This window comes from Rhinolophus hipposideros (assembly GCF_964194185.1).
Source record: "Rhinolophus hipposideros genome assembly, chromosome: 13".
In the NCBI taxonomy this organism is placed as follows: Eukaryota; Metazoa; Chordata; class Mammalia; order Chiroptera; family Rhinolophidae; genus Rhinolophus; species Rhinolophus hipposideros.
The window spans coordinates 18,634,984-18,662,832 of record NC_138059.1 but is presented as its reverse complement, the minus strand read 5'-3'; the positions used below and the strand labels follow the sequence as shown (position 1 = coordinate 18,662,832).

The window sequence follows — 27,849 nt, the reverse complement described above, 5'->3', positions numbered from 1 at the left end:
GGAAAAAATACTGTTTTAACTTTGCTTACAGAAAAGGACAGAATATCAACTATACCTACGTACAAAAATGTGATGTTCTGGTACAGTATTACTTGCCTTTCCCTCCAGAACTTCGTGTTTGTTTGTTTATCCCATTACACATATCTTTAGTAATACTGCAATTTAATCTTTACTTGGACAATACTGAATAAACGTATTTGTATTTTAACTTTTTCTCCTTAATGTAAACAAAATCTAACAATGCACCAAAATGAAATAAGATTACACAATAAAAAAATCTATCTGAAAAGCAGGACTCATGAAGAAATGAGGATGAAATATTCCAATTCATTAAGATTATCCTTCTACTAAAATGAAGAGAAAATGGTTTATGCCCATAGTTTAATGTCAAGGTAATTTAAAAAGCAGCAACATTTTACACAGCAATAGAACTAAGATAAAATACTTAAAAGTGGGTAGATACAAATATGTCAATATTGAAAAAATTAACTTCTTTTGCAGAACAAAAAAAATTGAATCGTGCTGATTCATTATGAAGAAAAGCAATGGGTCTTAGTTTAAAGACTATTCAACCAGCATCTATAGTGACTGAGAAAAAAATATGATTCAATTAAATTATCATCCTTTCAAATTTCAGTTCCTTCATCCCACCAAGAACAGACCTTTAGAACCCATATGACTCACTCACTCCTTATGCTAAATAGAGCCCTTAATAATATATATCGCAAAGAACGTTAAACTGCTAATACTTCAAAGAAGTATCAGAAAGGTCATTTGGGTTTTATTTCTTCTTGTGGGGGGGAAGTGGATTGTTCTTTTTAGTTGCTTAAAAAAAGATCATGGTTAATTTGGTTGACTACACTTTGAAGTAGTTAGAGAAAAAAAATAATTTTTTACTGGAATTATATCACCATAATTTTTCAGAATGACATATTATATAAATATAAGCACATTTGCAATACTTCTAAGTGGAAGAAACTCCCCTAACAAGTCATAAGTTAGATACCATAAGACTATAGCCACCCTCAAGTTATTATCTCTAAGACAAATAACAGATTGCAGGATGTTTTACTGTGTGCCAAGAACTTTTCCAGTTAACATTTTCACTTGAAAAAATAGTTCACATACTTGTAAAATCATACCCAGCATTGACTTCATAAGGCATGTGGCTTTAGAATGCTTTTTACAATTATTAATTCTATTAGTCAACTACCAGGAGGCTAATGCAATTGTCTTAGAAGATGCTCGGAAGACACAGAAGGCATTTTGAAAGCTGATCTGCACATCTGCAAAACAAAACAAAACAAAACAAAAACATTTTCCTTCCTAAATGACATAAACATACTTTAATATCACACCTAAAATACACCACTCTGCCAGCACCACGGGCTGCTTGAAAAATATCTGATCAAACCAGGAGAAAACCTTGAGCAACATCTTCTCCTGCCCCTGGGTTTTTATAAAGCTGCAGGAGACGAAGGAACATGATACAAAAGATTATAGAAGTCATTTTTACAACACACTGTGATGTTGGTGAAATTATTTAACCTCTAAAAGCCCCTGAGCACGAAGGATCATAGTGCTTACCTTCATTGAGGGAGGAGGATAAAAGATCTTAATTAGTAAACATGGAGGGGACATGCTTCTAGAAAAGATACGAAGTACACTTGCTGACAGTACAGTCACAGGAGAAGACAAGAAGTGGTACCCATAGCCAACGCCTTGCAGACTCATAATTACAGTGGATATACCATGTGGCTGAGAAAAGAACTATTTCAATGCCATCAGGAATCCTGCATCAGATCTCTGTAAGCTTCACCAAGAGTTACAGAAACACTAAGCACTATGACATGTTATCTCTCTTGCTATTTTTAGTCGACTTCTATTTTCACTCTTGCTAAAATAAGCTTATAAAATAGTGATCAAACCAGCTTTAAACCACCTTTATACCATCATTTTTTTATTATGTGAAAAAAAATATTGAGGCAGATATTGTATGAATGCCCCTAATACAATGAAATAGATGTACTATAAATATAAATATATAAATGCATACAAGTAAATATACCTATGTATGTATACAACATCATATCAATGAGACTTAGTCTTCAATGTTGGCAACTCTGATTTAAACTTCTTTATTCTACTGTATGGCAAGATCTCTCACACTGACTGTTAAAAAAAAGTTCAAAAGGCCAGTTACAGAAGGTCCAAATTAATCAACCTTTTAGACAATGGGGCTAAAAGTGAAATGGATAAGGAGGTGTTGAAGACTCGAAAGGAGAGCTACAAGGCTCAAAATTGCTAACTTCAGCCCTCTGTTTAATTGTAAGATAAAAAACTGACCTGGCTGGCGGGTGGGGGGGTAATAGTAAACATTCCCACATTTACATCATTCTCCACCTATACAAATACATGAATGCTCCTTTAAAGGCAGATATAACCTGAATTCATATTCATGTGAATATTCAGTGCCAAGATATTTAAACAGGTTAAAATTATATTTAGCTTCCTAAAAATGCAATATTTGTAGTAATTTTCAGTACTGGGATGTACGACACTCTATTTGCAAAAATCTAAATTTCTACTCTTATTTCCTTGTAAATTAAAAATTCGATCTAAAACACTTTCTTTGCATTTTTAGAAAAAGAGCATTATAGAAAACAAGATACTGGACTATTTCTACGTATGTCACAGTATCATTTAGATAACTTGATGTAGTGGAAATAATTAGCATTACGGCTTAAAATATAATTCTGGTAACTAATTTATCTACTGATTAAAATGCTTAAATATATGAGAAAGAAATCCTTTTTCTGTAGAAGACTGATTCATGTTCTCAGAATGGCACTTTTACAGCAAAGAAATCTGAGTTTTCTCTTACTATCAAGATACTGTGAATTAACCATTAATGCTTTAGTTTTACTTTACATACACACACACACACACACACACACACACACACACACTGGGGGTGCCAAAAATGTATACAAGTGGACACTGGTTAACATTGCTCAAGCAGTAATTCGCTGTAATCAGAAGTGTCTGGACGCTGATGGGAAGGAACCACTTTGAGCACCTCTTATAATTGCAGAAGTCAAACGTGACTTGTATTCATCTTTCGTTATCAGTATATATTGAGTATTACAACTTTAATACAGGTTTCCTTTCTTAAAATGCGTATACATTTTTTGGCACCCTGTGTGTGTGTGTATATATATATATATATATATATATATGTACACACACATACATACATATATACGTATATATATGTGTATATGTATACACACACACATACGTATATATACACACACACGCAAAAAAAAACCATATACATTGGTGAAATACACTCGCTCCAAATAATCTTGCTATAGATAATCAAATGAATTATTCAACCAAAGAAATCAACTATCACAGTAATTTAAAGAGAGCTGAGATCAAACAACCATTCAATGCAGACGAGAACTAGGATTTGTTTCCATTCAATGAGAAACTCCTTGAAGATAAGAGATAATAAATTCTATGTTCTTGGTAGCATCTTAAAGAATCAAAACCTACGGAGGAAGAATGGTACAGCAATCACGTGTCCAGTCTCTGAACCTGATTCAAATCACCTGCTGATGTGATCGAGGCCAAGCCTCTTCATTTTTCTGAACTTCTGTTTTCACCAGTATAATGAGGGAACTACAATAAATTATTTCTAAATAAATTACTTCTAAATAATTTCTATACTACACCCTGCCTCTAAGACTCTATAATGGCTGTGATGAATGGCTTAGGCACTTTCTAAAGGTTTACCTTGGAGAACCTTTATCCAATAACCTTGAAAGACTTTAAATATTAAACCATCAACAACTAAGGGTGGCAGAAATACCACAGAGGCTTACCATTCACTCAGTTATTCATTTTTTCTAACATTCATTCATTAATAAATGTATTTGTGTAACATTCATTCACTAATAAATGTATATCCAGCATCAGCTCTGTGCCAAACATGTCCAGCAAGATGACTTTAATTTCATTATTCATCATCAATTTGAAAGAGAAGGATATTTTTTAAAAGCAAAGGAAATGATTGTAAGGAACCCCTCTTTCTCAAAGAAAAAAAATAAAAAAATTTGAGTATCATTTAAAATACATATATCTAGAACAAAATTAAAAGGTTAGGGGGGTAAGACTGTATAATTTGACCTGAGTCTCAAATCCTGCTGATTATGATTTTTATTATAAGTAGCAGTTCTTATCATCATAATATATAATACTACATAATGTTTTCTTATTGTTTTTCTATATAATAAAACTATCAACTGTTTGAAATCAAAGCTTAACACAAAAAGGAAAGACATAATAATCTTCTCCTTAATATATGTTTCTTCCACGCTTGTTTGTCTCAACCGCCTAGGAGTACTGAGTTATTAGTCAGACATTTCATGTAGCTTTAATTAAAAAATTAAAAGACACACAAAAAAAGAATAGCAAATTGTTTCTTTTGATCAAAAGTCTCCCACAAAGAATTTAAAGAATAAAGCAAGTGATAGCAAAATAAAAGTAAGGTCAAGTTTGGGGCCTATAGCAAACTAGATAGCTTCCATATGAACAACATATAAAGTTCAGTTTTTCAAGAACATATGTGTTTGCTCATTGGCTTAGAAAAAAAAATTGAATCCTGTCTACTCCATATATACAGATCAAAATCAGATTGCTTAAGTGAACTATAAAATGCAAGGGAACATTGTTTATCCAATTCACAAACCCAAGAATTGCTGAGGGAGTTTAAATGTTTTCTATTTCTTCAGATTCCAGGGCCATACTTCAATGGTAGATTGCTTTTTTTGTAAACGGCTTCAAACTTCATAAACCCAATGTCTGATCCTGTTCTCGCTATCCATGTCTATTTAATTTGCCCTCTCGGAATTGATTGTTTCTGAATCTTTAAAGGTATTTTTGGACATCTTAAATCCTGTTGAGATTTAAATGTCATCACCTTCAAACAACTCCCATCAAATAAATCTCTTATTAATTCACATCAAATTAATCCAAAATGATCGCTTCTATTAACATATGCTCCAGAGCACAAAGCCCATTCATTAATAGTCATCTGGACACTAGAACTAACCCAAGCCTCTTTGAGATAAAATACACACTATTTAGATATCCTATTTCAAAGAGTTTTGATGCTGGCCCAAACACATTTTATTAGGCTTTTATTTCATCGTGCTATGCTCTCTTTATTTTAAATATCTCATTTCAAATGTACTAGTCTAGGTAAAAAGAGATAGTCTGGTAATAATGTCATAGTTGCCAAAATCAGTTTCCATATACACCTTGGAGAATTTCATTAACCATTTTACTTTTATAAGAAAATTGTAATTTTATTTTATTTTTTTGCCTCTAAAGACTTGATGCTGGAAGTCTAAATGAAACCGTAGAATATATCTGAAAAAAATGAAGCATGTGCCTATTTTCCTAAATGGGATAACCAAAATAAAGCAAGTGTACATCATGGATTACCAAAAGAAAACTGGAATTACTTTTCCTTTCATAACAGATGAGAGGCAAATGTATTAAAAACTCTGATTTGAATAAGATCACAATTTCACTAAGCAAATTAAGAAACGTTACCATTTATTTCCCCACACATATGTCGTTTTTCCTTTTGCTTTCTTCTCAAAGAAAAAAATAACAATTACAAGAATCTACAATGACAACTGTTGATTCAAACAGGCCAATATGACTCTGCCTGTGTGCACTGGCCAGGCTCAACTTCATCTCTTCTTCTTTGTTCAACTTCAGACTATTTTAACTAATCCATGGGCAAAGAGCCAAACATAGTACTTAAATTCAAAAACAATAGCTCATGAAAAGTATAAATGCATTCATTGATCTTGATAGTTTTGATGTGAATGGACATTTTATTTATACATAAATTAGATTTCCACTGGTAACAAAAATAGTGAATGCAGTACTTTGCAGGAATGTCTTTGACCTCCCAGCGTTGGAAAAAAAAAAAAAATCCTTGTTTATTAAAGGTGGTTTGATTGTAATATATTGATGTCATTATGTCTGTTTCCTAATCTGTTATTCAATAGATAAGAAAAATCTCAATTATTAACTCAGTCCAGCAATATAATTGGTTAACAGTTGTCTCAGCTCTCCTATAAGAAATCTGTCAGTCACTGCAAATCTATTTGGTAAATTAACACACATATACAGTATTCTAATGGATCTAAGTAATCTAATGGATCTAAGTAATCTAATGTAATCTATGCATACCATAAAGATTCAATAAGAACTCTCATTGTGTTCACAGCATTGGTAAGCCAAGTGTATTAAGCAACATTTTTGTTCTTCTATTTTTTTAAGAGTGCAACTAGATACAAGATTAAAACAAACGTGAAGGTATACTGAATGCTTATACTGATAACACACATATATATTTTTAAACACATATGTGCGTTAAATACAATATTTAATGCAATACAGTCTTTAACATATTTGACACATATGTTATATATATGATATATATATAACATATGTGTATTAAGTATATATAAGTTAAAGAGCCATAGTGAAGGGAAGTTTGCGACATCACACATAACAGTTTTTGCTTGTGAAATCAGTAACTCATAAACCACTGTGCTCATCCCTATGGTACCACGAGAGGCAGCTTAAAAGGCCTCACCTATCGGAGGACCAATAGTCCAATAAGTGAACCACAGGTGCGTCCAACAGGTAAAGCACAAATATCACAAGGAATCAGCAAATGCATACAGGCAATGAAAGGGAATTCTAAATAAGCTCAGAATGTTGCTCTCTACATATAAATTCCAAGAGGCCAGGGACCTGTGCACTGTACACATTTTTTAAAGTTCATTTAAATTAACAAACAGTACTGATGAATATCTTTCACACTGTGTAATGAATACACACTAATGACGTGAAATTTGGTTTGGATATCACCCTAGTTAGTGCTATAATGCTTAATAGAACCAACTAAGCATCATTTTACCTCCTGATAAAAACAAATTACACACACCGGCTGGAATCACTTTTGTTAAGTACATTGAAATTTCCCAAAGAAACTGGAAAGCAACTTCTGATTGTAGAATAGGTGAATTCACTTTTTCCTGCCTCCTGGGACAAGAAAAGTTTTATGTATTAAAAAAAGAAAGTACACGCAGAATCCCTTAATAATTTGGGTAGGTAATAGACTTAGAAATCTTCAGCTGTAAGAACTGTTTTTGAATAAACAATTATTTCAGGATGTTCTGCCCCTGCTCACCCCAAGTTTAGGTAGGCTCTGTAAAGAATTTTACTATGGCAACTGTTTAAGCACAGGTTACAAAAAATTCAAGAATTTTCTCTACGTTCTTCTCAAGCTATTAGCCTCACAGAAAAAAAAAATCAAATTAAGTTTAGTGGACTCTAAACTTACTTTACATCCCTTCTTCAGAGATTCACAATTTGTATGGGTGGTTATCGCTCTGAAAAGTCCCAGGGTTTATGGAGTGGAGAGTCTGTCCAATTTGAATTGGAATTTCTCAGTAATATCTGGTTTTACGTCACATAATGCTACTTACCAAGCAAACTAATATTTCGCTAAACACAGTGGGAGATACAGCTCTAAACAGTAATTTTCAAGAAATAAAATTACTGATATTAAAGCATATGTAATATTTTTAAAGAAAACAGAAAACAGTATTTCTTCATTATCTTGGCAAGAAAACTAAGATGCATTGATCTGAAGTGGACCATTTTGAAGGGCTTTTTGTTGTTGTTTCCAGCATGTTTTTCAACATTAAAAGAAGATCAGGATCTATTATCCTGAAAAATTTAGAATCAGTATTTTAAAAGAATGTGTAGTGGCAGAGGATTACAACCATGATAGAACACTAAGTGGAAAAAAAATAAAGCAGGAGATACAATATCTACGTACAATAGGATATCAGATATCCAAATTTTACATAGATAACATATGGGCATAAGCCTAATGTTATCTTTGAGCTAAATATAGTTTATACAGATATCACTGAATAAAGAAGCCCTAATTTTTTGCAGTTATTGTTTCTAATGCCGTCCACTACAGTAAACCAATTTAAAACACTACTACCTTCTATACTAAATCCGTCTCATTCTTTTATAATACATTTCACCTGATTAAAACTAAGTCAGAAACTGAAATATGGCAAAGACTTTAATGAAATATAGTATGTGGAGAGAGGTTGGATAATGACCCAGGATTGTGTTGAGGGACCTACAGTTCATATAGTTACAAATGGTAGTTCTCAAAGGCTTGCAGATACCTGAGAGACTATGCAGATACCCACACGCTCTCTCTTTTATTAATAAATATAATTCCTCCCAATTCGACTCAGTCTCCACCTCCAGATTCAGCTGTACCCATAATAAAGAATAGAAAACCAATGCCTGGACCACACAGTCAGGAAACACGTGTCTAGTGTGGACCGAGTCTACAATTGCATCCTTTTGTAGGACAGCATAACAGCAGCCTGGTTCATGTATCTGGGTGATGCAGAAATTACATGTACAGAGAATGGCCTCCAGATCTCACCCTTATGAATCCCAGGCTCTAGATGGATGGGCTCTTGGATTTTGTTTTATTTTTACTGCATCACTCCTTCCCCCAAAAGTCTCAAACAAAAGATTAAAAATAAATTTAAAAACAAAGATAGAATAGGTAGATGCTGAAGTAAATCTGAAACAGGGAATTAATTTTAAGTTAATTTTAAACACAAAGCCAGACATGGCAGTGAGATCACAGTGAGGTCACAGTCTGAGAGGATGACCACATCTCTAGGTTACTCCTGGGCCCCCAGAGCTCCTACTTTACTCATTCACCTAGAGAGAAAGAAGAGCAATTTGATACATGGTTGTGGGGCTGTGGAATTAGGGCAGAAATTAGCTCACTCATTAAATATTTTCTATAGGTAATCTAGTCAATCTTCACATTCAAGTTCAATATAAACTTAAGAATCTATCTAAACATGCACGCACACACACCTTTAGAAAAGATTTTCACCACCTGCACCCCAATTAGTAATTTCTTTCCACCATCAATCTTGTTGTGGACACCTGTCATAACAGAATAAGGGAATGTATATATATTTCCAGATTCCGGTGTTTTACACAAAGTTCCTTAAAAATCTAATTGTTGCAAGAAACAGACTTTTATTTTAAGCTCACAATCTTGAATGCTGATGTACATTATAACCTGAATTTCCAGGTAATAACAAAAATGTACTATTAGTATGAGTTAGGCAGTATGCCAAGAGTGCATGATCTCATTTGATTTTCATTTTTATTGACAATTCATTAAGTAAGATACTTTTATTATCCACATTTCACAGATAAAGCAAGATTTAAAAAAGGAAAATCATTTGCTTAGGTCATAGATGGACTGCATGGAAGAGTTGGGACTGAAGGAGTCTAAAGCCTCGCTAGACCACCTGGTTTCCCATTCCTTTTCTCACAAACTCTCTAGTATTTTTTATGAACAACAGTTAAACAGTCTATGCAGAGATATAAAAGTGATAGCACTTTAAGAAATTTACCAGAGAATATAATCTACCAGGCACCATTTTACAAAGATCACCATCAACTCTACTTGACCGGTGTTTTGTGTGAAGTGAATATACAGTCTTCCCAATATTCTTACGGACTACTTACCAGGTATCCTAACTTTTGGATTTTCCTTATAACACCTAGCACAGCACTAAGGTTACCAAATTATCCAAGTCTCCAGGTGGATTTACTTCTGCAAAACTCTCTACAATTCCCCCAAGCAAAAGTGAGTTTTTCCCACTGTAGCAATTTACGCACATCTCCTTTTAAGGTACTTGCCACAACACAATGTAATTATGTGCTTACATTTTAGGCTAGACCAGAAAACATCATATTAATATTATCGTTAATTTAAAATATTAATACATATCCATTCATATATGTGAATATGTTAATATGTAATGCTATACAATAATTCATATACTTAAATATCTGAATGTTACCAACATTTCTCAAGCTTTTCTGAAGTGCCACACAACTGAGGCTAAAATACACTGCTATCACTAACAATGGCACACTATGATAACGATTACAGAGAAATAGACTAGCACATGTAACAAAAGACATAAGTTTTTAAAAAGAGTAGACTAATTTGGCCCTCCCCACTGAAACTACCCTATCACAGAGTAGGCACTCACAAAAAGTTCTTATTAGATAAATGGATGTTAGTATACTTACAAATGTCTGCATATTGCTTATCTCTTCAAAGAAAACCTAATCTCTTGAAACAAATAGACTGACAAGAATAAAAGCTAGAATAATGCTAAAGTTATCTTATCAACATAACTAATAAGAAACCTTATCAAGACATACAGGTATCCAAAGCATTAATTTTGTCTTTATTTACACTGAAAAAAAGGATCAGATATCATAGCTCTGGATTTATGGTTATAGAGCAATAAATGCATTAAGTAGTGAGAAATAAGAATTATCAAATTTATGTTTTAAACCGTGAACCACAACTATGTTGGCTTAATTTGGGTTCTACATATGTCCATATAATTTTACATATTGACAATATCCATAGATTGAATTACATAGAGGAAGGTTCCTTAAAAGTTTAAGCACACACTATACAGTAATAATTGTATAATAATGTTATTGTAATCAGTAAAATGACCGTTATAAGTTCATATACCAGCATGATTATATATGACTATCATATGGTATGCAATTTATTTATTAAGTATATATTTACTATAATTATAGGCATTTACATATGTAAATTTTATTTACAAATTTTTCAGTATGCATTCCCTACCATTCCAAAATTCAAAATATTCTGTACTAATAGCCTAATATATAAAAATAAGTAAAAGTTTGTCTTTTAAAGGAATAGGCTGGGATATAAAAGAAGACAGAAAAGTCTCAAACATCTGGATCAGACTCCTAGCAACTTAAAGCATCTAGAAAGACAAAAAACCAGAAGTTCAATTTAAAAGTGCATGCATATGTGCGCGCGCGTGTACACACACAGACACACACACACACACACACACTCACACTCACAAGAATGCCTATAGCATCATTATTTGAATTGTCAAAACTGGAAGAAAACCCAAATGTATACCAACAGTTGAACAGATTAAAAAGTTGTGGTATACTACTAAAGAATGGATGTGGTATATTACTAAAGAATGGAATGTAGGCCATACAATAGAATATTATACTGCAACAAAAATAAACAACATACAACAACATGGATGAATTTCACAAAAGGGATGTTGAGTGTGAGAGGTCAGACACAAAAGAATACAAACTTTGGATGCGTATGAATGTAGTATTTTAATGCATGTAAAGTTGAAAAGCAAGCAAAACCAAACTAAAGTGTGAGGAGTCAGGAGAGTGATTAATTCCTGGGGGAGGATAGGTAACAGAGAACAGGAAGGGACACAAAGGGGCTTGTAGGGTACCAGCAATGTTTTTTTGTTTACATGAGAGATAGTTACACAAGAGTATTTATTTTGTAATAATTCATTGCACTATAGAGATTTATGATTTGTGCATTTTTCAGCTAAAAAATGTGTGTGTGCACGTGGGCGCATACATGCGTACATGCCTGTGTGGGTGTGATTTTTCAATGACACACAGCAGTTGCTTCGCAGGGACCATGGAGCAATAAATTAAGAAGAAACCTTTCAGCTGCTATTTTCTATGGGTAAACCAAGCCATCCAACGGAATGGAGTGCTGTAATTGGCTACTCAGAACACAAAGAACCCAGATGTGCCAAAGTATGCAATAAGGTGGTAGGAGAAGGAAGAACAGAGAAATGAAAAGAGAAGAAAATAGAGTTCTGGACAAAAGAGATTTGAGAAGGTAAAGGCTGAAAAAGAGATTAAAAGCGAAAACAAGCCCAAAAAGCAATCACTACTCTGTAAAGATGGACGATAACAGACCAGGAAATAAGAGAGGAGAGCTGTCTTTGATTCAGTTGGTGGTGGTGCTGGTGGTGTTGGAAGGTTGCAAAGCAAAGACACATTAAACGTATCATTAGGAGACACTACATCAGTTAGACCACAGAGACAGACTAAGTAAAGCTGGAAGAGAACTAATATGTTGGTACCAACTATGTAACAGCCATTTGCTTCTTGGCTCACATAATTTTCTAATTTCGTCCTCACTAAAGTGTGCACGGAGTCTATAAACCCTATTTTACAAATGAGAAAACTGGAACTGAAAGGGGGATACAGTAACATGCTTGCTTGCCTTAGAAGACTGGATGGAATAGATGAAAAACAGCCAATAAAATAACACTGTAGCTTTTTTTCAGAAAATTCACACATTTGAATTCTGGCTATTTTTATAAGGCTGAATGCATACTATGTTTAAATAAAGTGTGGTAGATTCTACCTTCATCCAAAGTAGTTGTTCTCAATCTATGCAGTAAGATGTTCCATCTCACAGATCAAATAATGATGGGCATTTCTCATCTTGCATAAAAAGATAAGTTAATAGGTAAAATTCTATCAGTTCTAAACTTTCCAGCTGGTTAATATTTTCTTAAGACTTTGGCTTCTATTATCACGTGGCTTCTAAAAAAGAATGAACAAGCATCACACAAACATTAACAGAGAAACTTGAAAATATTTCTGAAAACTATTCCATGTAGGATTTAATATTTGTTTTGTAAGTACAAGCAGACATATAATACAATCACATTTTATCCCACAGAAATGGTTCCAGATAAGTATAATAATTTAACACTATTTCACAGAGTTCCTCAAAGAGGACCATAAAGTCTGAGAATATAGTCACCTAAATAAGCTTAAGAACCTCTGGCTTAAGCAGAATAAGAAGTGGATGGCTTGTGCTGCATCTACTAATGCTGTATGTGTTCTGGACATCAAAGTAATAACGCTCTATACATTTAACTGCTGACTACAGCAAAAAGTTAACCCATAGATGGGAAATGATGTTTGTAAAAGCAACAACACAATGCCTAGAAAACAGCAGCACTGAGCAGTATCATTGACAATTAACTGCTTCCATTACACTTGTGAACTGTGTAACACAGCAGTTCATAATAGCAGTTCGTCTACTTATTTCAAAATCCCGTAACTGCAGAGTTCACCTAAGCAAACAATATTGGTATCTAGTAATATTGTTATCATCTTCATACCTGCAAATGCCTTATTTATTTAGCCTACAAATCAGGGTGCTAGCCAGAAAATCAAATACTGTTAATAGCATGACTTCATGAAAACAAGTTAATATATCATGAGAGTAATGTACAGTAATTTTAATGATGTTATAATATTAGAATGCCCCGTTTTAATGTTGCAATTGAACAAATTATATTTAAAGTGAGACATTATTTAAGTCCCTAAGAAAACTGTAGCCTATTAAGTGTTTACCATATTTTGAGGGGAAATAAAACAGGCTGTAGGCCAAAGTATCCTGCCCTGGTTTATGAAAATAAAAATGGAATTCTCCTTCACAAAGCATCCTCAATATGGTCCAATGAAGCTAAAAGAGTAGGCAGACTACGTAAAGTAATGCCCACAATCTAGGATACGAATAGTGGCAATAAAAACGAAAAAAAAAAAAAAAAAAAAACCAAAACACATGAAGTACTTTGGATAGTGTTAACAAGTTACAAGATAGCACTATTCAAGAGTATTTTCTGATGACCAGGAATACTACTTGAAAGAGAACTGCTTTAGTCTTTGATTCACTAACTTAAAGTTAGAATAAAGTGAGCCATGTCGAAATGTCCCATAGTTTATCCTCTTGCGTATCTTTCATTTCACGTCACGTAAAAACTTAAATGATTACCCAAACAAGCCGCTATCAGAATTTTTTTCCAGAAACCAAGTCAAGTCTATCTGATGGCATCAGTACCCATTTAGCACTAAATCCTATTTTTTTTGTACAACTATTACAAAACTGACCATATGCTATAACTGATGTTTATAAACAAGAATAAATTAACATCACATTTATTCATTCAACATATATATTTTTGCAGGCATTGAGCTAGGTGGTGAGAATAAGCTGTGAAGAAGGTAGACAGACATGAAGCCTGCCCTCAATGCGCTTATAGTGTAGCCGGAGAAAAGAAAAACAGTGCAGACAGGTGCCTGATCCAGATTTGTTATAATAAAGAGGGGAGGGGAGGAAATAACTACAAACTAAAAGATAGCAAAAGCTGGCCGGTGCAAGACAGGACTGAGTGATTCAGGCAGAACAGCCCAAGTGGAAAAGCCCCTTCTCTCTCAAGGGAGAATGAAGGTGGCTTGTTAAGGGAACTGAAGAGGTTCAGTCGAGTTAGCAATTTCAGCGGTATTTGGTTAAATTTGTCAATTCTATAGAATAAAGGATTAAAGCATAAATTCTGTGAAAAATTTCTATTTTACTGAAAATACACAATTGATTTATCACATATGTTCACAAACCGTAACTAAAGTTTGTATATAATATATGTACGTTTATATATATATATGCATATACATATATATATATATAAATATATAAAGATTAACTTCATACAAAATGTTTACTACAGGATTATGGATAAATGTCTACATAATTACGTTATGAAAAAAATGATAAAAAATAATTCAATATTAAAAATGTTCTCTCTGATTTTGATGCAATTATACGTCTGATGTGATAGTGCCAACAGTCCTGTAGTGTTTTATAAGAATTAAATATAACCCTGGAAATATAATCATTATATTCTGAATTAATTTATGTTCATTTATATATTAATGTACATGTTCATATATATATATTGAGTACACAATATGTTTAAAATAATGTTGCTGAATTGTTTGAAAATGAGAAGAGATTTTAAGAGAAATGATAGTTTTTAAGAAACTAGTTCCCTCTGTCAAAGAAATACAGATCACAGTAAACATCTCAGTAACAATACAGGATTTTATACCAAAATAAGCAGCACCAACAATAAATGTCCTTGAAGGCAAATTATAAGTCCTAAATGTCTGCTATTATTTTTAATGAGTATTATTATTTCCATGATTTCTTTCACTCATAATAAAACCATGTGGTAAATAGCAGGGGAAACATTTAAAGGGATGAGAGTGGAGATGATCCTGAGGGAGAGAGAAGAATTTCACAGCTTCGAGAAAGAAAAAACACAAGCATTGCAGCAAGTAGGAATAAAAGAAACAAAGGGTTGCTCTCCAATATAAACACTCGTATGTGAAGGGACAGTGAAGAATCTGGGGGTGGGGGAGGATGAATTGGGTAAAGGGGGTCAAAGAGATGGCCAACGGAAGGACTAGACTTTTGGTGGCAAGCACACAATAGAGCATACAGATATCAAATCACAATGTACAACTGAAATTTATAGAATGTCATTAACCAATGCAAATAAATAAATAAATAAATAAAATCTGGGTTATTAACATAGGTTAGTAAGTTAGAATCTTAAATCCCAATGAGGCTGGTGCACTTACAAAAAAACGATTAAGTTTCTAATAGAAGAGATTAGGAAAACTCAACTAGAGGTGGTGTGAAGTGTACACTGAGGAAAGGTGAAAAATGTTATATATCTCCCAGCAAAGAAGTCAAATATGTTTCAACTCTGATCAGAAATAAAAGAATTAAAAAAAAAAGAAACACACATCAGAGATATCTTACCAGTAGGGATGAAAGGATGGGGTTACTGATACACATTTGTGAGACACTCATGATACAGGGTGATTTAGGCATTAATCTGTCACTATATCTTAGAGTTTAAATTGGAGTTTTGACCATTAATATTTTATTTATCTGCCTCAATATTTGTATTCCTGCCTGAATAGTGGTCTCCTGGGGTCATTCATATGGATATTCTCATGACCAAGTAAAAAGTAAAAGTGAGTGTGTACTGCTTAATAAATATTTATTTGAGTGAACTTATTGAAGCTATTGAAATTTGTGAATAAGTTTAGCAAAGCTTATTGAAAAGGCAAAAATAGAATTAATCAACTGACTAACTTAGCTGCTTGACATACATTTGTTTGTTTCTGAACTGCCTGCCCAAACTTAGTGTTTTCTCTTACTCCTGTTGACATTGAATCCATTCTAAGGCTTAAATTCTCAGACTTGCAACATTTTATGACGTTTTCCAAAGTAACTTAAATGCAAGCCCTTCCAAAATGACCCCAGATTTTTCTATTAGTCCTACTGGGAGCTTACTCAGAACCTGGTGGAAAACTCGGTGACAATCCAAATAGGTCATTCTGATCCATACAAGTTTGTAGTTAAAATAATGGTCAGGAAGACCACCACATATCTCTTTATTTCAAACCAGATCTATACAGATGAAAACTTGGCAGACCTCAGACTTAGTGGGTACTAAACACTCATCTAAGATTCCCTTTTAAAGCACTACTTCCTGGTAACTACTCAAGTCTCAGTTGCTCCCATCCAGATGGAATTTGTTTTCTAAGTAGGAACACTCCAAAATCGGGTCATTTTTAGGCAGAAAGGAGTCCTCTTTGTGCCCATTCAAAACAATCACTCTAAGACTCTGTAGCGGAGAACCTGAAGACATGAGTACAAGGAGTGGAACAACAATCTGACCTGAGACTTTGCGTTAAGGCCATGAAGGTACCTTTTTAGGCAACAGCCAAATGCATTTTTAGCAAAAACAAAACAAAACAAAAAAAAAAAAAACCTGGCAATGTTCTCAAGTTTGAGATAATAAGCTCTGCAAATGTTGTGGGCAGAGATCTCCCTGTACTTCCAAAAGCAGCTCTTGACAAAACTGCCTCTTTTTCAAGGTTGCATAGAATAAAGAGAGAAATGCACACATTTACACACACCAAGCTGCACACACTCAAAGGACTACAGAAGCGTATAAACCAAAATCAAGAGTGATTCTGGCCAGAATTTTTATCCTCTTTTTTGACATTACCTGTGTTATCTTAATTCCTATAATAACATATATAACTTGACTGCTTTACAAAGTTTTTTTTTTAAAGGAATGAAGAGGATACAAATAAAATGCATGAGACAATGTACACTGGAATAGACAGGTATAAGACAGTGTGCTACATAGATGGTATACTCCCCACTCTTTCCCCACTAGACTGACTGTAGACCAACTATAAGCTCTTAGCAGTAGCACCCAGAGTGAGAGCTCTCACATATTGAATAAAGAATGACGTCAAGGTGCCAGCATCTGTTGGGAGGCAAGAGGTATTTTTTTGAATAAGTAAACTCAGTTATTACATGATTTTTAAAATGAAGACAGCCAAACATTTTGGGGTAGAAAATAAGCGAATTTGACTGTATTTTTCCTTTTCACTTTTGCAAAAAGTCACTGAATTTTTTGCTTTAAAAATCAATGTTTCTCTTCAACAGTTTGCATACTAAAAGTACAGGGTAAATCAAATAATGGCAGCAGAATGTCTGCTGCCTGTGTCATTTCATGGGGGAAGCACTGAATAAAAGAGCATTGTTTCTTTTAACAAACTAGGGGCCCTTAAATTTAAAGCAGACAATACTCAGAACTCCTTAATTCCAGGCTGTTACCAGGGAATATCTTAAGCAATTTGGGAAGATTAAAAAATATGATCTAAATGTAATCATATTTGCATCTCATTTAATTATAAACTTCACAATTGCTTTCCGAAAAAAAAAATTCTCCTTTACAAAAAGCATGTTGCAAAAATTCTTCATGATCTATTGCTTGTTTTATGTATGTCCCTCTCCTAATATCCAACTATATATGTTAACTGCAAAAAGAGAAACCGTCTCATTAGTGGAGTGATAAAACAGTACTCTCTGAATTTGAAAAAAATTGTCATTTTTCATGATGGAGAATATGCATGTTTTTCCAATCACCAAAGAAAACAGACCCTGTCTTCTTCACTCCCCATCTCTCCTCCCCATCCCTACGTTTAAGAATCTTTGCAATGGCAAAATGATAAGCCATCGAGTTCTAAGCTTTAATGGGACACAATCAAGCCGACCATTCAAAATTAAACCCACCAGTTTGTGAAGAGTTCAGGGCAGCAAGGAAGTCATAGTGCCAACATGAATTTGCACAAGAGACCAAGTTCCTGGGAAAGGCCATGAAAATGAATGGTTGATAACAAATCGATCTCATCAAAGGCGGTCCACAGTACATGTTCCAAAAGTTTGAAAGCAGTACAACTTTACTTCATTTTCTTGACTTCTAAAGTGCTCATAAGTGTTGAAGGATGTAGTCTGTGTTAAAATTGGAAGTGTCTCTTAGTGAGTGAGAGGTGGGCTGATGTACTGAGTCTTGGATACTTAAGGCTCAAGGGGTAACTCTCATGTATGCCCATTCTCCCTTATTTAAAAGGAAGTAAGTCTCAGAGGTTCAGAGCCTAACAAAGAGACTGATTTGTTTTATATCCAGGTACTCAGGCTCAGGCAGTCCCAAGCAATTTAATTGTTTAACTAAACTCAATATTACTGCTTAACTTGGGTGGTTGGGTGCAGTGGGGGAACAGTCTGGATTCATTTGCAGCAAGTTTTCTGTAGAACTTAAAATATTTTTGAAGAAATATGGTAAAACGATCCTCCTGGAACTAGATCCACTGTCACATTAACTCACAGCTTCTTAAATACTGTGCAATCTTTCTATAACATTCTTTGTTATGAGACTAGAATCAGCATATGGGAATTGCTCTTTTCCTGCTTAACTGAAGTCATTACTAACTACTCATCTGTGACATGTACTCCTTCTTGTAACCAGGGATTTTAGCTTCACAAAATTTAGAGACTGCCACATTGTTTCTTGGCATCGCTTTCAAAAATGACATCATTTAAATTTTAGAAAACTCTGTTTCAGCAAATACACTAGTGGGTCCCAGGTTAAAGATTGCCCAAATGGGGCAGCAGGTCTCTGCAGGGACGAACCACAGTTCATTCTTTCAGTCTATACCTTCACATGCCTTTCATTACAGGCACATGGACTTGCAATGAGCTTAACAAACGCATTCCAAAATGGGTTATCAAATTACCTGTATATATAATGGCTTCCAGTTACTGAAGATCTGTATTGAAACACAACTGTGATGTGAAGATGAAAAAGATTTTCACTTTTCTTAATGTCCAATGTCTTAGGAATATGAGTATGTTTTGAAGTACACAGTACTTATTACCAAATATGACATACATATATAACCATAAATATAAACACGAATACCAATATAGATATGAACCTACTGACTCATTTATTGCAGAACACAAAATAAATAAGGAACTGTGTCTAAATGATGAAGTTGTTTTCAGAGAATCATTATCATTCAGACCTTCCGAGAGTCTCATTTTGAAAATTCTGGAGTGATTTCTAGAACTTCCTCCATTATTTGAATACTTACACAACAAAAAGAGAAATTCTAGTCATCTCATCAGTACACTGCAAGCCCCTAATTATGGGACTTGTGAATTTTTTATTCCAAGTATAATTCCATAGCAGAATTTACCAACAAAAATTTAGCATTAGTGCTCTCAAGAAGGATCTTTTGTCTATCAAATAAAAAACAGTTCCAACGGTTCACTGTAATTTCCTCTAGAAAATATGAATGACATGCTTTGAGCTTCTAACCTTAAAAAAAAAAACTTCATTAAATTTGTCTGCTATTTCTTTAACAGACGTATTTTATAAATGAGTAATATTTTTATTTCTGATGTTAAAAACATGCTTACTTTCAAAAAGGAATAAAGAGCGCACATGCACACACACAAACTTGAAAATTTAGGACATGTGGTTGCAAAATGATGCCTCAAAATCACTGTACCATACAGTACAAGCAACAGAGGCTATGAAATCACATGACTATTTATTATTCTCCTGTGGAAAAACTGGGTGACCTCAGTACTAACAAATCATTTTTATTCACAAAGTGCTTATGATCATGTGGCACATATCCCATGTATGAAAAAAAAAGATAAATTCTGAAATGCCCAGAGAGAATAACTAAATATTATCTGTGAGATACTACTCCTCAGGAACAGGTCTGATGTATTCTGACACAGTTACCACAACCTATTGACAAATAAGACAGTGATTAATTCTGAAGGGGAATTTTGTAAGACTCATCTGGGAGAAGAGGAAGAAATGTCAAGAAATTAATATAAAAAGTAAGCTATGACAGGAAATCTCTGGCTTTCAAAAAGTCATGTATTTAAAAAAAGTCACATACTAAAATTAAGTACTAATACATACACAATTTAAAATAAAAATGATAGCATGAGTCATTGATGACCCAAACAATAAGGCCCGGACAAACAATATGGAAAACAAAAACACCAAAAAAAAATTACTTTCAAAAACTTTTACAATTCAGAGTGGTCTTGAACACCAAAGCTTATACAACAAAAATCCAAACATAAGAACTAATGAATTAAGACATATAGTCTTCCAAGGGAACATCCCAGCTATTCTTTTGGGGATAATTGATGCCATTCTTCCCTACAATAGCAGAGAGCAAAATTCCACTCTGAATGTATCCTAAATATAATGTTTTAAATTAAAAGATAAAAGAAGGCCTTAGAAGCACCATTGAACAGTCTAAATGAGCACTCCCATCTTTAATAATATAGGAAAACTTAAAAGGTTAAAAACAGAACAATGATTATAAGAATCTTATAACAATAAATATTCTCACAGCCCTTTGGCATTTACCAAACCTGTTTTACATACATGATTTAAATTTACTATCCCCCCTAACCTATTCCCAACTAGTATTAATCACAGCCTATGGGTGGGGAGACTAAACTAGAGGAAGTAGGACTTACTCTAATACTGATTTTATTCCAACGAGGCCACACCACAGATAGGAAAACATAGCTATGACCTACTGATCTTCTAAACACAGCTGGACACAAGCCTGTTGCACACAATCACATTCCCAGAGGGCAATGGGATGGCTGAAACTTCTTTCTTTTAGTTTGTACTGTCCATATCTGGAGAACAAATAAGCTTGGAAAGGGGCCAAAGGCTCAAATAATTGAAAAATGGAAAACAACAACAACAAAATACCACTGAAGTAATAATAAGCACCCCCTAAACTCCAGGAATGGCTGCTCTAAGAAAAACGTACGATGAATTCAGTCTCTATTATTTATGTATTAGAACCAGTGTTCCTGGTGTTGTGACTTAGTACCTTTGTTTTCATAGGGTTGTTAATTAGTTAAGAAGTTTGAGGACAGAACAGTCCTTATTAATTATTGTTTCAGTATTATTGATATTTTATCATAAAATTATTTTTTCAACATATTACTTCAAAAAAGATGAACTGTATTAAATAACTTCGTATAAAACATCTCCAGTCTTATGAAATCAACTTAACAAATATTTTCCCTACAGAAAGCAATACTAGAAGTTAATCTGCTACAAGTTAAAAAAGAAGAATCTAAATTTCCCTCTTTTTTTTTGAATTTTAAAATTAACTGAAGCATCAATATACCAGGGGCGCCAAAAAAATGTATACACATGACTTGTATTCATCTTTTGTTAGCAGTATATATTGAGTATTACAATTTTAATAGTTTTTCTTTCCTTTCTTAAAAATGTGTATAAATTTTTTCGGCACCCTCTGTATAAACTGTCATCTACAATTTAAAATGGCCCCCTTGCATACAGGTATATATATTTCAACTATTTTCTTTAGGACAGGCATACTGGAATCTCAAGGCAAAAATAAAGTGATTAGACGTAAATCGTATGACTCAATAAAGTTTAATACTTGCTAAATATTTCTTGTAGTAATGAATTAATTTAAAAGTAGCTCTAGTAAAAATCCCAATGTATGATGATATGGCCTAAATACTATGAACTTCCAGAAAAAGAAATTAATAGAGGGTATACAAAGCATGGCCTTAGAAAGAATTAATTTAAAAAATAAGCTCTATAATGTAGAGAGGGATAAAACGTGATAGGGATCCATTCAGAGCAACTGTCTCAAAATTCATAATGTAAGAGAAACACAAAGGCCTCAATTCCCAGAACACCAAAAATATAACAAGCCTCAGCCACTCAAAAAAAAAAGGCTTCCTGTACTTATAAGGACTAATAAATTATAACATAAATTCTGCTTTAATGCATGTTACACTTTGTTTATTTTATTCATAGCTTTCTGGTTGAGAATGCTGGAGACACAATCCTTCCATCTACTCAAGAATATGTAAGTAAATATACTTCAAAATATCAGAAATACTGGTTTAAGCACCTCCTTGAAACCTCTGTATGGAGGCTAATAATACTCTTTTAACTACTGTAACAAAAAACTAGAACTTCAGGTATCTCCACTGGCGACTGTCTCTTGTAGCAGCACACAAGGATCACAGGTGAGTGACACGATTTAAAGAGGAGTGTTGATAAAGCCATCTTGGGATCGGCAGGGGGAAATGAAACGTGAGCCCCCTATCAAAAAGAGCAGTAGAAAGAGGAAACAAGCAGAGAGGACACGATGAGAGGAAGGAGAGTTGATGGAGGTGACAGGAAACCAAGTTGGGAAGTGGGGAGAAGGGGCAGGGACGCAGGAGATGCAGGCTGAGAAAAAGTCAAGCATCATCAGGCTGCCTAAGTGCTGCTGCCCCGGCAGGCTGGGCGCAGGGAGAGAGGCTGGGAGGAGGCAGCCGGGCTGGGAGCCGGGTGCGCACCCGCCAGAAGGAGCGAGGGACGAGGGGGAGCCAGTGAACACAACTGCTTCCGCAGGACTTCCTGCGACAACACGCCCACAGCCCGGGTGTGGAGCACGCGTGGTGGCTGCCGCAGGCCCCGGGGTTCATGCGAAATACACAAGGCTTCTGTCGCCTGCAGCTTCAAAGGCAGGGCCCCAGACAGCAAGCAGCCTTCTTCCAAGACACAACCAACTCACTCTCTGACTGCAGCTTCTTGAGAAGCAGCTAAAAGGAAATGGAATACTATTTGTTACTCATCTGCGGGTCTGATTTTTTTTCATTTCTCCTTAAAAATAAAAGAAAACAAAGCAGTTTTATTCTTGGCTTTTAGTTCTGTGACTAGACTAAGCACCAAGACATGCTGGATTTTATAGCGTATTTGTAAAATATAAATTACTTTTTTTTTTTTTTAATTAATCCAACAGAGACAAAAAGGCTAATATGTAGATGACAAAAGGTTGTTTTGGTTGGTTGGTTGGTTTCTATGTCTGACCCATAACCAACCTTTCCTTTCTTTGATTTTTGTAATACACAGAAGCCAAGTCCCCGTTGGGAACAGAAGTAGTTACCCAGGAGGGCAAATAATTTAAGAAACACAAAGACCTAAGGATTAACGGGACAGTACCACATCTCCATGTCATTCAACAACTTCCCCTTCGCAAGAGTTTGCTGATCACAGCCTTTTTACTGTAATGGAGCCAAGAAGAGGCAGTTACTTAGACTGATAGGATTTTCTTACTAGGAGATTGCAGCTACCCTTATGGAAAGAAGACAAGTTGACTGTGAATTATTACTAAAGCCAGATTTTAAATTGCTTTACATATAAAGGTGATGGTTTTATCTCTCTGACAATGAACAAAGGTAGATTAGGGCTTAAGAAGAAAACAGTCCCTGAACAGGGCTACTATGAAAGTCACCTAGTCTTTGAAACCCCTGGTATATACAGCAACTTGAAACCATGCTTACACCCGATGAGAAATAAAGTAAAATGGCTTACCAAGCCTTACCTCTCCAGCCCAACTGCCTGGGTTCAAATCCTGATTCTGCTATTGCTACCTATGTAGCAAGGGCAATTTATTAAACTTCCCTGAGAAATGAGGATGACAGCAGTTCCTATCTCAAGTGGAGATAACACACTTAGCGGAATATTAAAAAAAGAAAATAGGAGCTATTATCATCATTGGAAGGCCGTGGCCCCTAGTGGAAGACTAACCTCTCGGGAAGCAGCCTTCCCCTGTCACGGTGGTTCACCCATGGCTTCTGGTTGCTCTCACTTTTATTTAGTGATCACTGCTAGCCAGGCATCCACCAAATCAGTTGTTGCTACATATCACTCATTTCTACACAAACTGTGTCCAGCCTTTGGGCAAAGTTTGCATGCCCTCTGCTCTCTGATTTTCACAAGTGAAAACACGACGACCAACACATTTAATAATGTGCTCCTTTCCATCATTAAAGGGCACCACACAGCTTTAGCAGACAGGAAACTAGCCCAGTACACATGCTGTCCAGCTGGCAAATAGAGGCGTCTTCAACAGTGTCCACTCCTCCTACATACAGGCTGATAAGGAACATTTTGATGGAGCCAAAACATACATTTCCTTCCTCTATTTCTGCACTTAGCAGACATGAGAGCCGGAGAGTCATGTCAGGAATTATGAAACTGCAATAAAGAGATTTCTAAGCTACCAAGACTACCAGAACCATGGGACTAAATTTCACTTACTCGCTTCCAACCAAAAGTATGCACCCCTTCAGTTGTGGAAAAGTACAGAGGATTTAAAAACCCCCACTTATTAACTAGACTGTACTCTTTAATGAAACTCTTTCTATTATCAGTTAAATAGTTTGCAAAATTCTGGCGAATACTACTTTTAAAAATCTAACAATCTCCTTCAAATGATTTTTAAAGGTGCTGATAAGACATAAGATGACGTCAGAAAAGTGTATGTTTAAAAAGTACAACTAGCTCAAGTTTTCAGAAAGCTTTGCAATGTTTCATTATTAAGGAAGAAACAGATAAATGTGAGTCCTATAAATAATGAACTATCCTAGAAGTAAAGAAATTCATTCAACAGATCCTCCTTTCCCTTGATTTCTTCTTTATGGTTCCATGTCCATACAGATTTGGGAATGCACAATAATAATTTTCCAGAGCTCTTTAAAATATTTAAGTGCTTAACAGATTCATATATTAAACAAAGGGACTTCCCAATTCTCAAATTAAGGAAAGTTCCTTAGTTTAAAAAACAAACAAACAAACAAAAGAAAAAAAACTACAGACAGAAGGCCAAGGTTACAATCTTAAAAAAAATAAACTTCAAAATTGTTCCTTGGCTTTTAAGATGAAATTAAAAGTAATTAGTAAAAACTAAACATTCAAGGAAGTCTCAGGCATTCGTGTTTCAACATAAAAAATGTCTCAGCAGTTCTCATTCAGTAATCCCTTTACTGGCCATCTCTAAAAGACGTATGGGTATTAAATAGAGCAACGGGGGGTTAAATATCTTTTCACTGCCATAAACCTGGGCATCCCCACGCAACATTACTTATGATTCCACTCAATTCCTGACAAACCCTATTTATCAATATCCTTGTTAGACCTTCTGAAGGTCTAAATCATCCTTGTTCCCTTAGTATCCAAGCATTGGACTGCTTACAGGTAACTTTCATCATGAAGCCAATACGTAAGCGACTATCCTCAAACAGACACAACATTTGGGCTGACAAATATTCAACACTCGGAAGTTAAAATTACCCATTTGTTACTCAAGACCTTGGAGCCTAACATTATCATCCTTCATGTTTTAAGGGCACATCATTTATCATCTTGCATCTCTGATTACCTCATAGTATCTCAGATGCAATATCAGTAAAGCAGGACAAGGTGGTCTGAGATTTAATTTTTCTATAGGTCACAAATGTATTTGGGTCTCCCTTTGGCTCAGTTTCACACTGTCATACTTGGTTCAAAAACATCAACCGATAAAAAACAGAACTTGAAAGCACATTGTAAAATACAGCATATTAAGCTGTAACCAGCAGTATCAGACTTTAGGAACAATACATTAGGGCAAACTTCAAAAAAAAAAAATGTCTATTGATTAGGTAACAGATAACCCTTTTCCTCTCTGAAACCTAACTATCCAATTTCACAATTTTCTCAACACCTAAAAAGCTTATGCTCTTCTGGCCAAAGCATTCTTCTCCCATGTGCCAATTTAATGCAATACTTTTGAGAAACCACTGTATCCAAGGCTATGTAAAGAGAACAAAAATAAGTTGGGGATGTTCTTACTCCCCTCCGACTTGCAATGCCAAGTGGATTCTGTTAAAGCCACAAATAAATAGGAGCACAGGGCAAGGAAGTTTAAATACAAATGAGTGGAAATGGGAAAGCGTTAGGAAGAAGAAATATGAAAGTCAACATCTGTGGAACAGGTAAAATTCCTACAGTTAAGGTTGGATGAAAAGCATTTCTTAGAGGGAAGAACACAAGCAACAGTTGGTTTGGAAATGTCCTGGGACTAAGTACTACTTTGACGATAAAGCAAGTGGTATGGTACAGATGGAACTGGTAAACTGGGAGCAAAGATTAGGTAGGGTACTGAATGCCAAGCTAACGATGATAAACAGGATTTTTAACAAATACCTACGGCATTTAAAGACCACTGACATTGGAACTCACAAGCCAAGTGAAGTCCAGAGGTGAATGTGCTCGGAGTTACTTCTTTCAGATCAAAAGCTGAAAGCATATAATCCTCAAGGAAAGGTATAGAGATGACGAGGAAAGTCAAGGACAGACTAGAATAAGTATGGCAGGGATGCAGTGCCCCAGAAGCCAAGCCAGGAGAGATACACAAGAGAATGGCTGGCAGCATTCAATACATTTAAGAGGTGAAGTCAGACAGAAAGACCATTGGGTTTGGCCGCCACGAGGTCACTGCTGTCCTTAATACAGCAGTGACAACAAACAGAGGAGCCTTGGCAGATTTCACCTAGTTGAAAAATGGAGATATACATGAAAATAAACCCAGATTTGGGCTTTCAATATTTTTCTCACTCTGGGGTTATTTTTTTATATCTCAGTAGGTTTGTCTTTTATCTGGGGAAAAAAAATGGATTCCATATCTGGCTTAAAAACACTCTAATTAATAAATCTCAAAGACCAACATTTTGACTTTGTACCATGCCAAGTAGAAGATAAAATCCATCTGGAAATAAATAAAAAGTAGCCTTTTGTTTTGTTTTACCTTGGATTTTTCTAGACTGTGAAAGGCACTATGTTCAATATTTGTCAATTGTTACCTAAAATCAGTCCAGTATTTAAAGTATAACCCATCTCTCAGCTTCAGTAGCCATATATTAGTGACAGAATTGCAACTGGATTTTTCCTAGATTCCAAGAACACTCCATAAACAACTCAAATTGGATTTTAATCCAAATGGGCAGAAGATAAGTGCCATTTAACTACCTTCTATAAAACGTCCAGGATAGTCTTTGCTCACAAATATGTGCCAAGAGAACAAGTATAAAACAGAATATAAAATATAAAAAAGAATGTTTGAGGAGAGATTTACCAAAAGTTAGTGAATATATTAGCATAGTTGTGATGAAGGGGGAGTAGAAGAAAATTAAATGTATACTGATTTATCCGAAAAACAAATTCCTTAATAAGTGGAAAGGAAAAAAAAAGAAATACAAAAACTCATCTTATTTGAACCCTTTTCTGGATTTGACCTGTTTTTAAAGTCAACAAAAAAGTACATTCTGATCAACAAAGCCCAGTGTACGAGCCACTTTAAACTTATTTTGAATGCCAGGAGTACACGGTAAGGTTCCAATCTCTTAAAGTAGTAGAAGAAAAAGACATGGTTTGTATATTGAGGGGAAAATCAAGTAAATTTATTTAGAAAAATAAATTTTAAAATAACTTTAATAAAAACTAGGGTGAATTGGGCACTTATAACATTTCCCCTGGTTCTATCCAGTATATATTGGATGTTAAACATAATTCAGCAGGGGTGAAAAAAAAAATCACGTATACAAAGAGATAAAAGCCAGAGGAAGAAATGGGAAAAAATCCTAGATAGTTATATAATAATAATGGAAGTTTTCAGCCTTCCTCTGTCTAGTATGCTCACTACACC

General features: G+C 34.7%; 1 protein-coding gene across 5 annotated transcripts in view; it reads right to left on the bottom strand.

Moving 5' to 3' along the window:
* TRPS1 (transcriptional repressor GATA binding 1) overlaps window positions 1-27,849 on the bottom strand; it is a 240,607-nt gene that overhangs the window by 196,660 nt on the left and 16,098 nt on the right. Inside the window, exon 1 of one of the 5 annotated variants that reach the window (XM_081070305.1) lies at window positions 1,129-1,237. The exons of the other annotated variants lie outside the window; for them this stretch is intronic. Within the exon in view, the coding sequence (XP_080926431.1) occupies window positions 1,129-1,165 (37 nt within the window). The 5' untranslated portion in view covers window positions 1,166-1,237. Of the gene's footprint in view, window positions 1-1,128; window positions 1,238-27,849 lie in introns of those variants that run through there. 5 annotated transcript variants of the gene reach the window in all.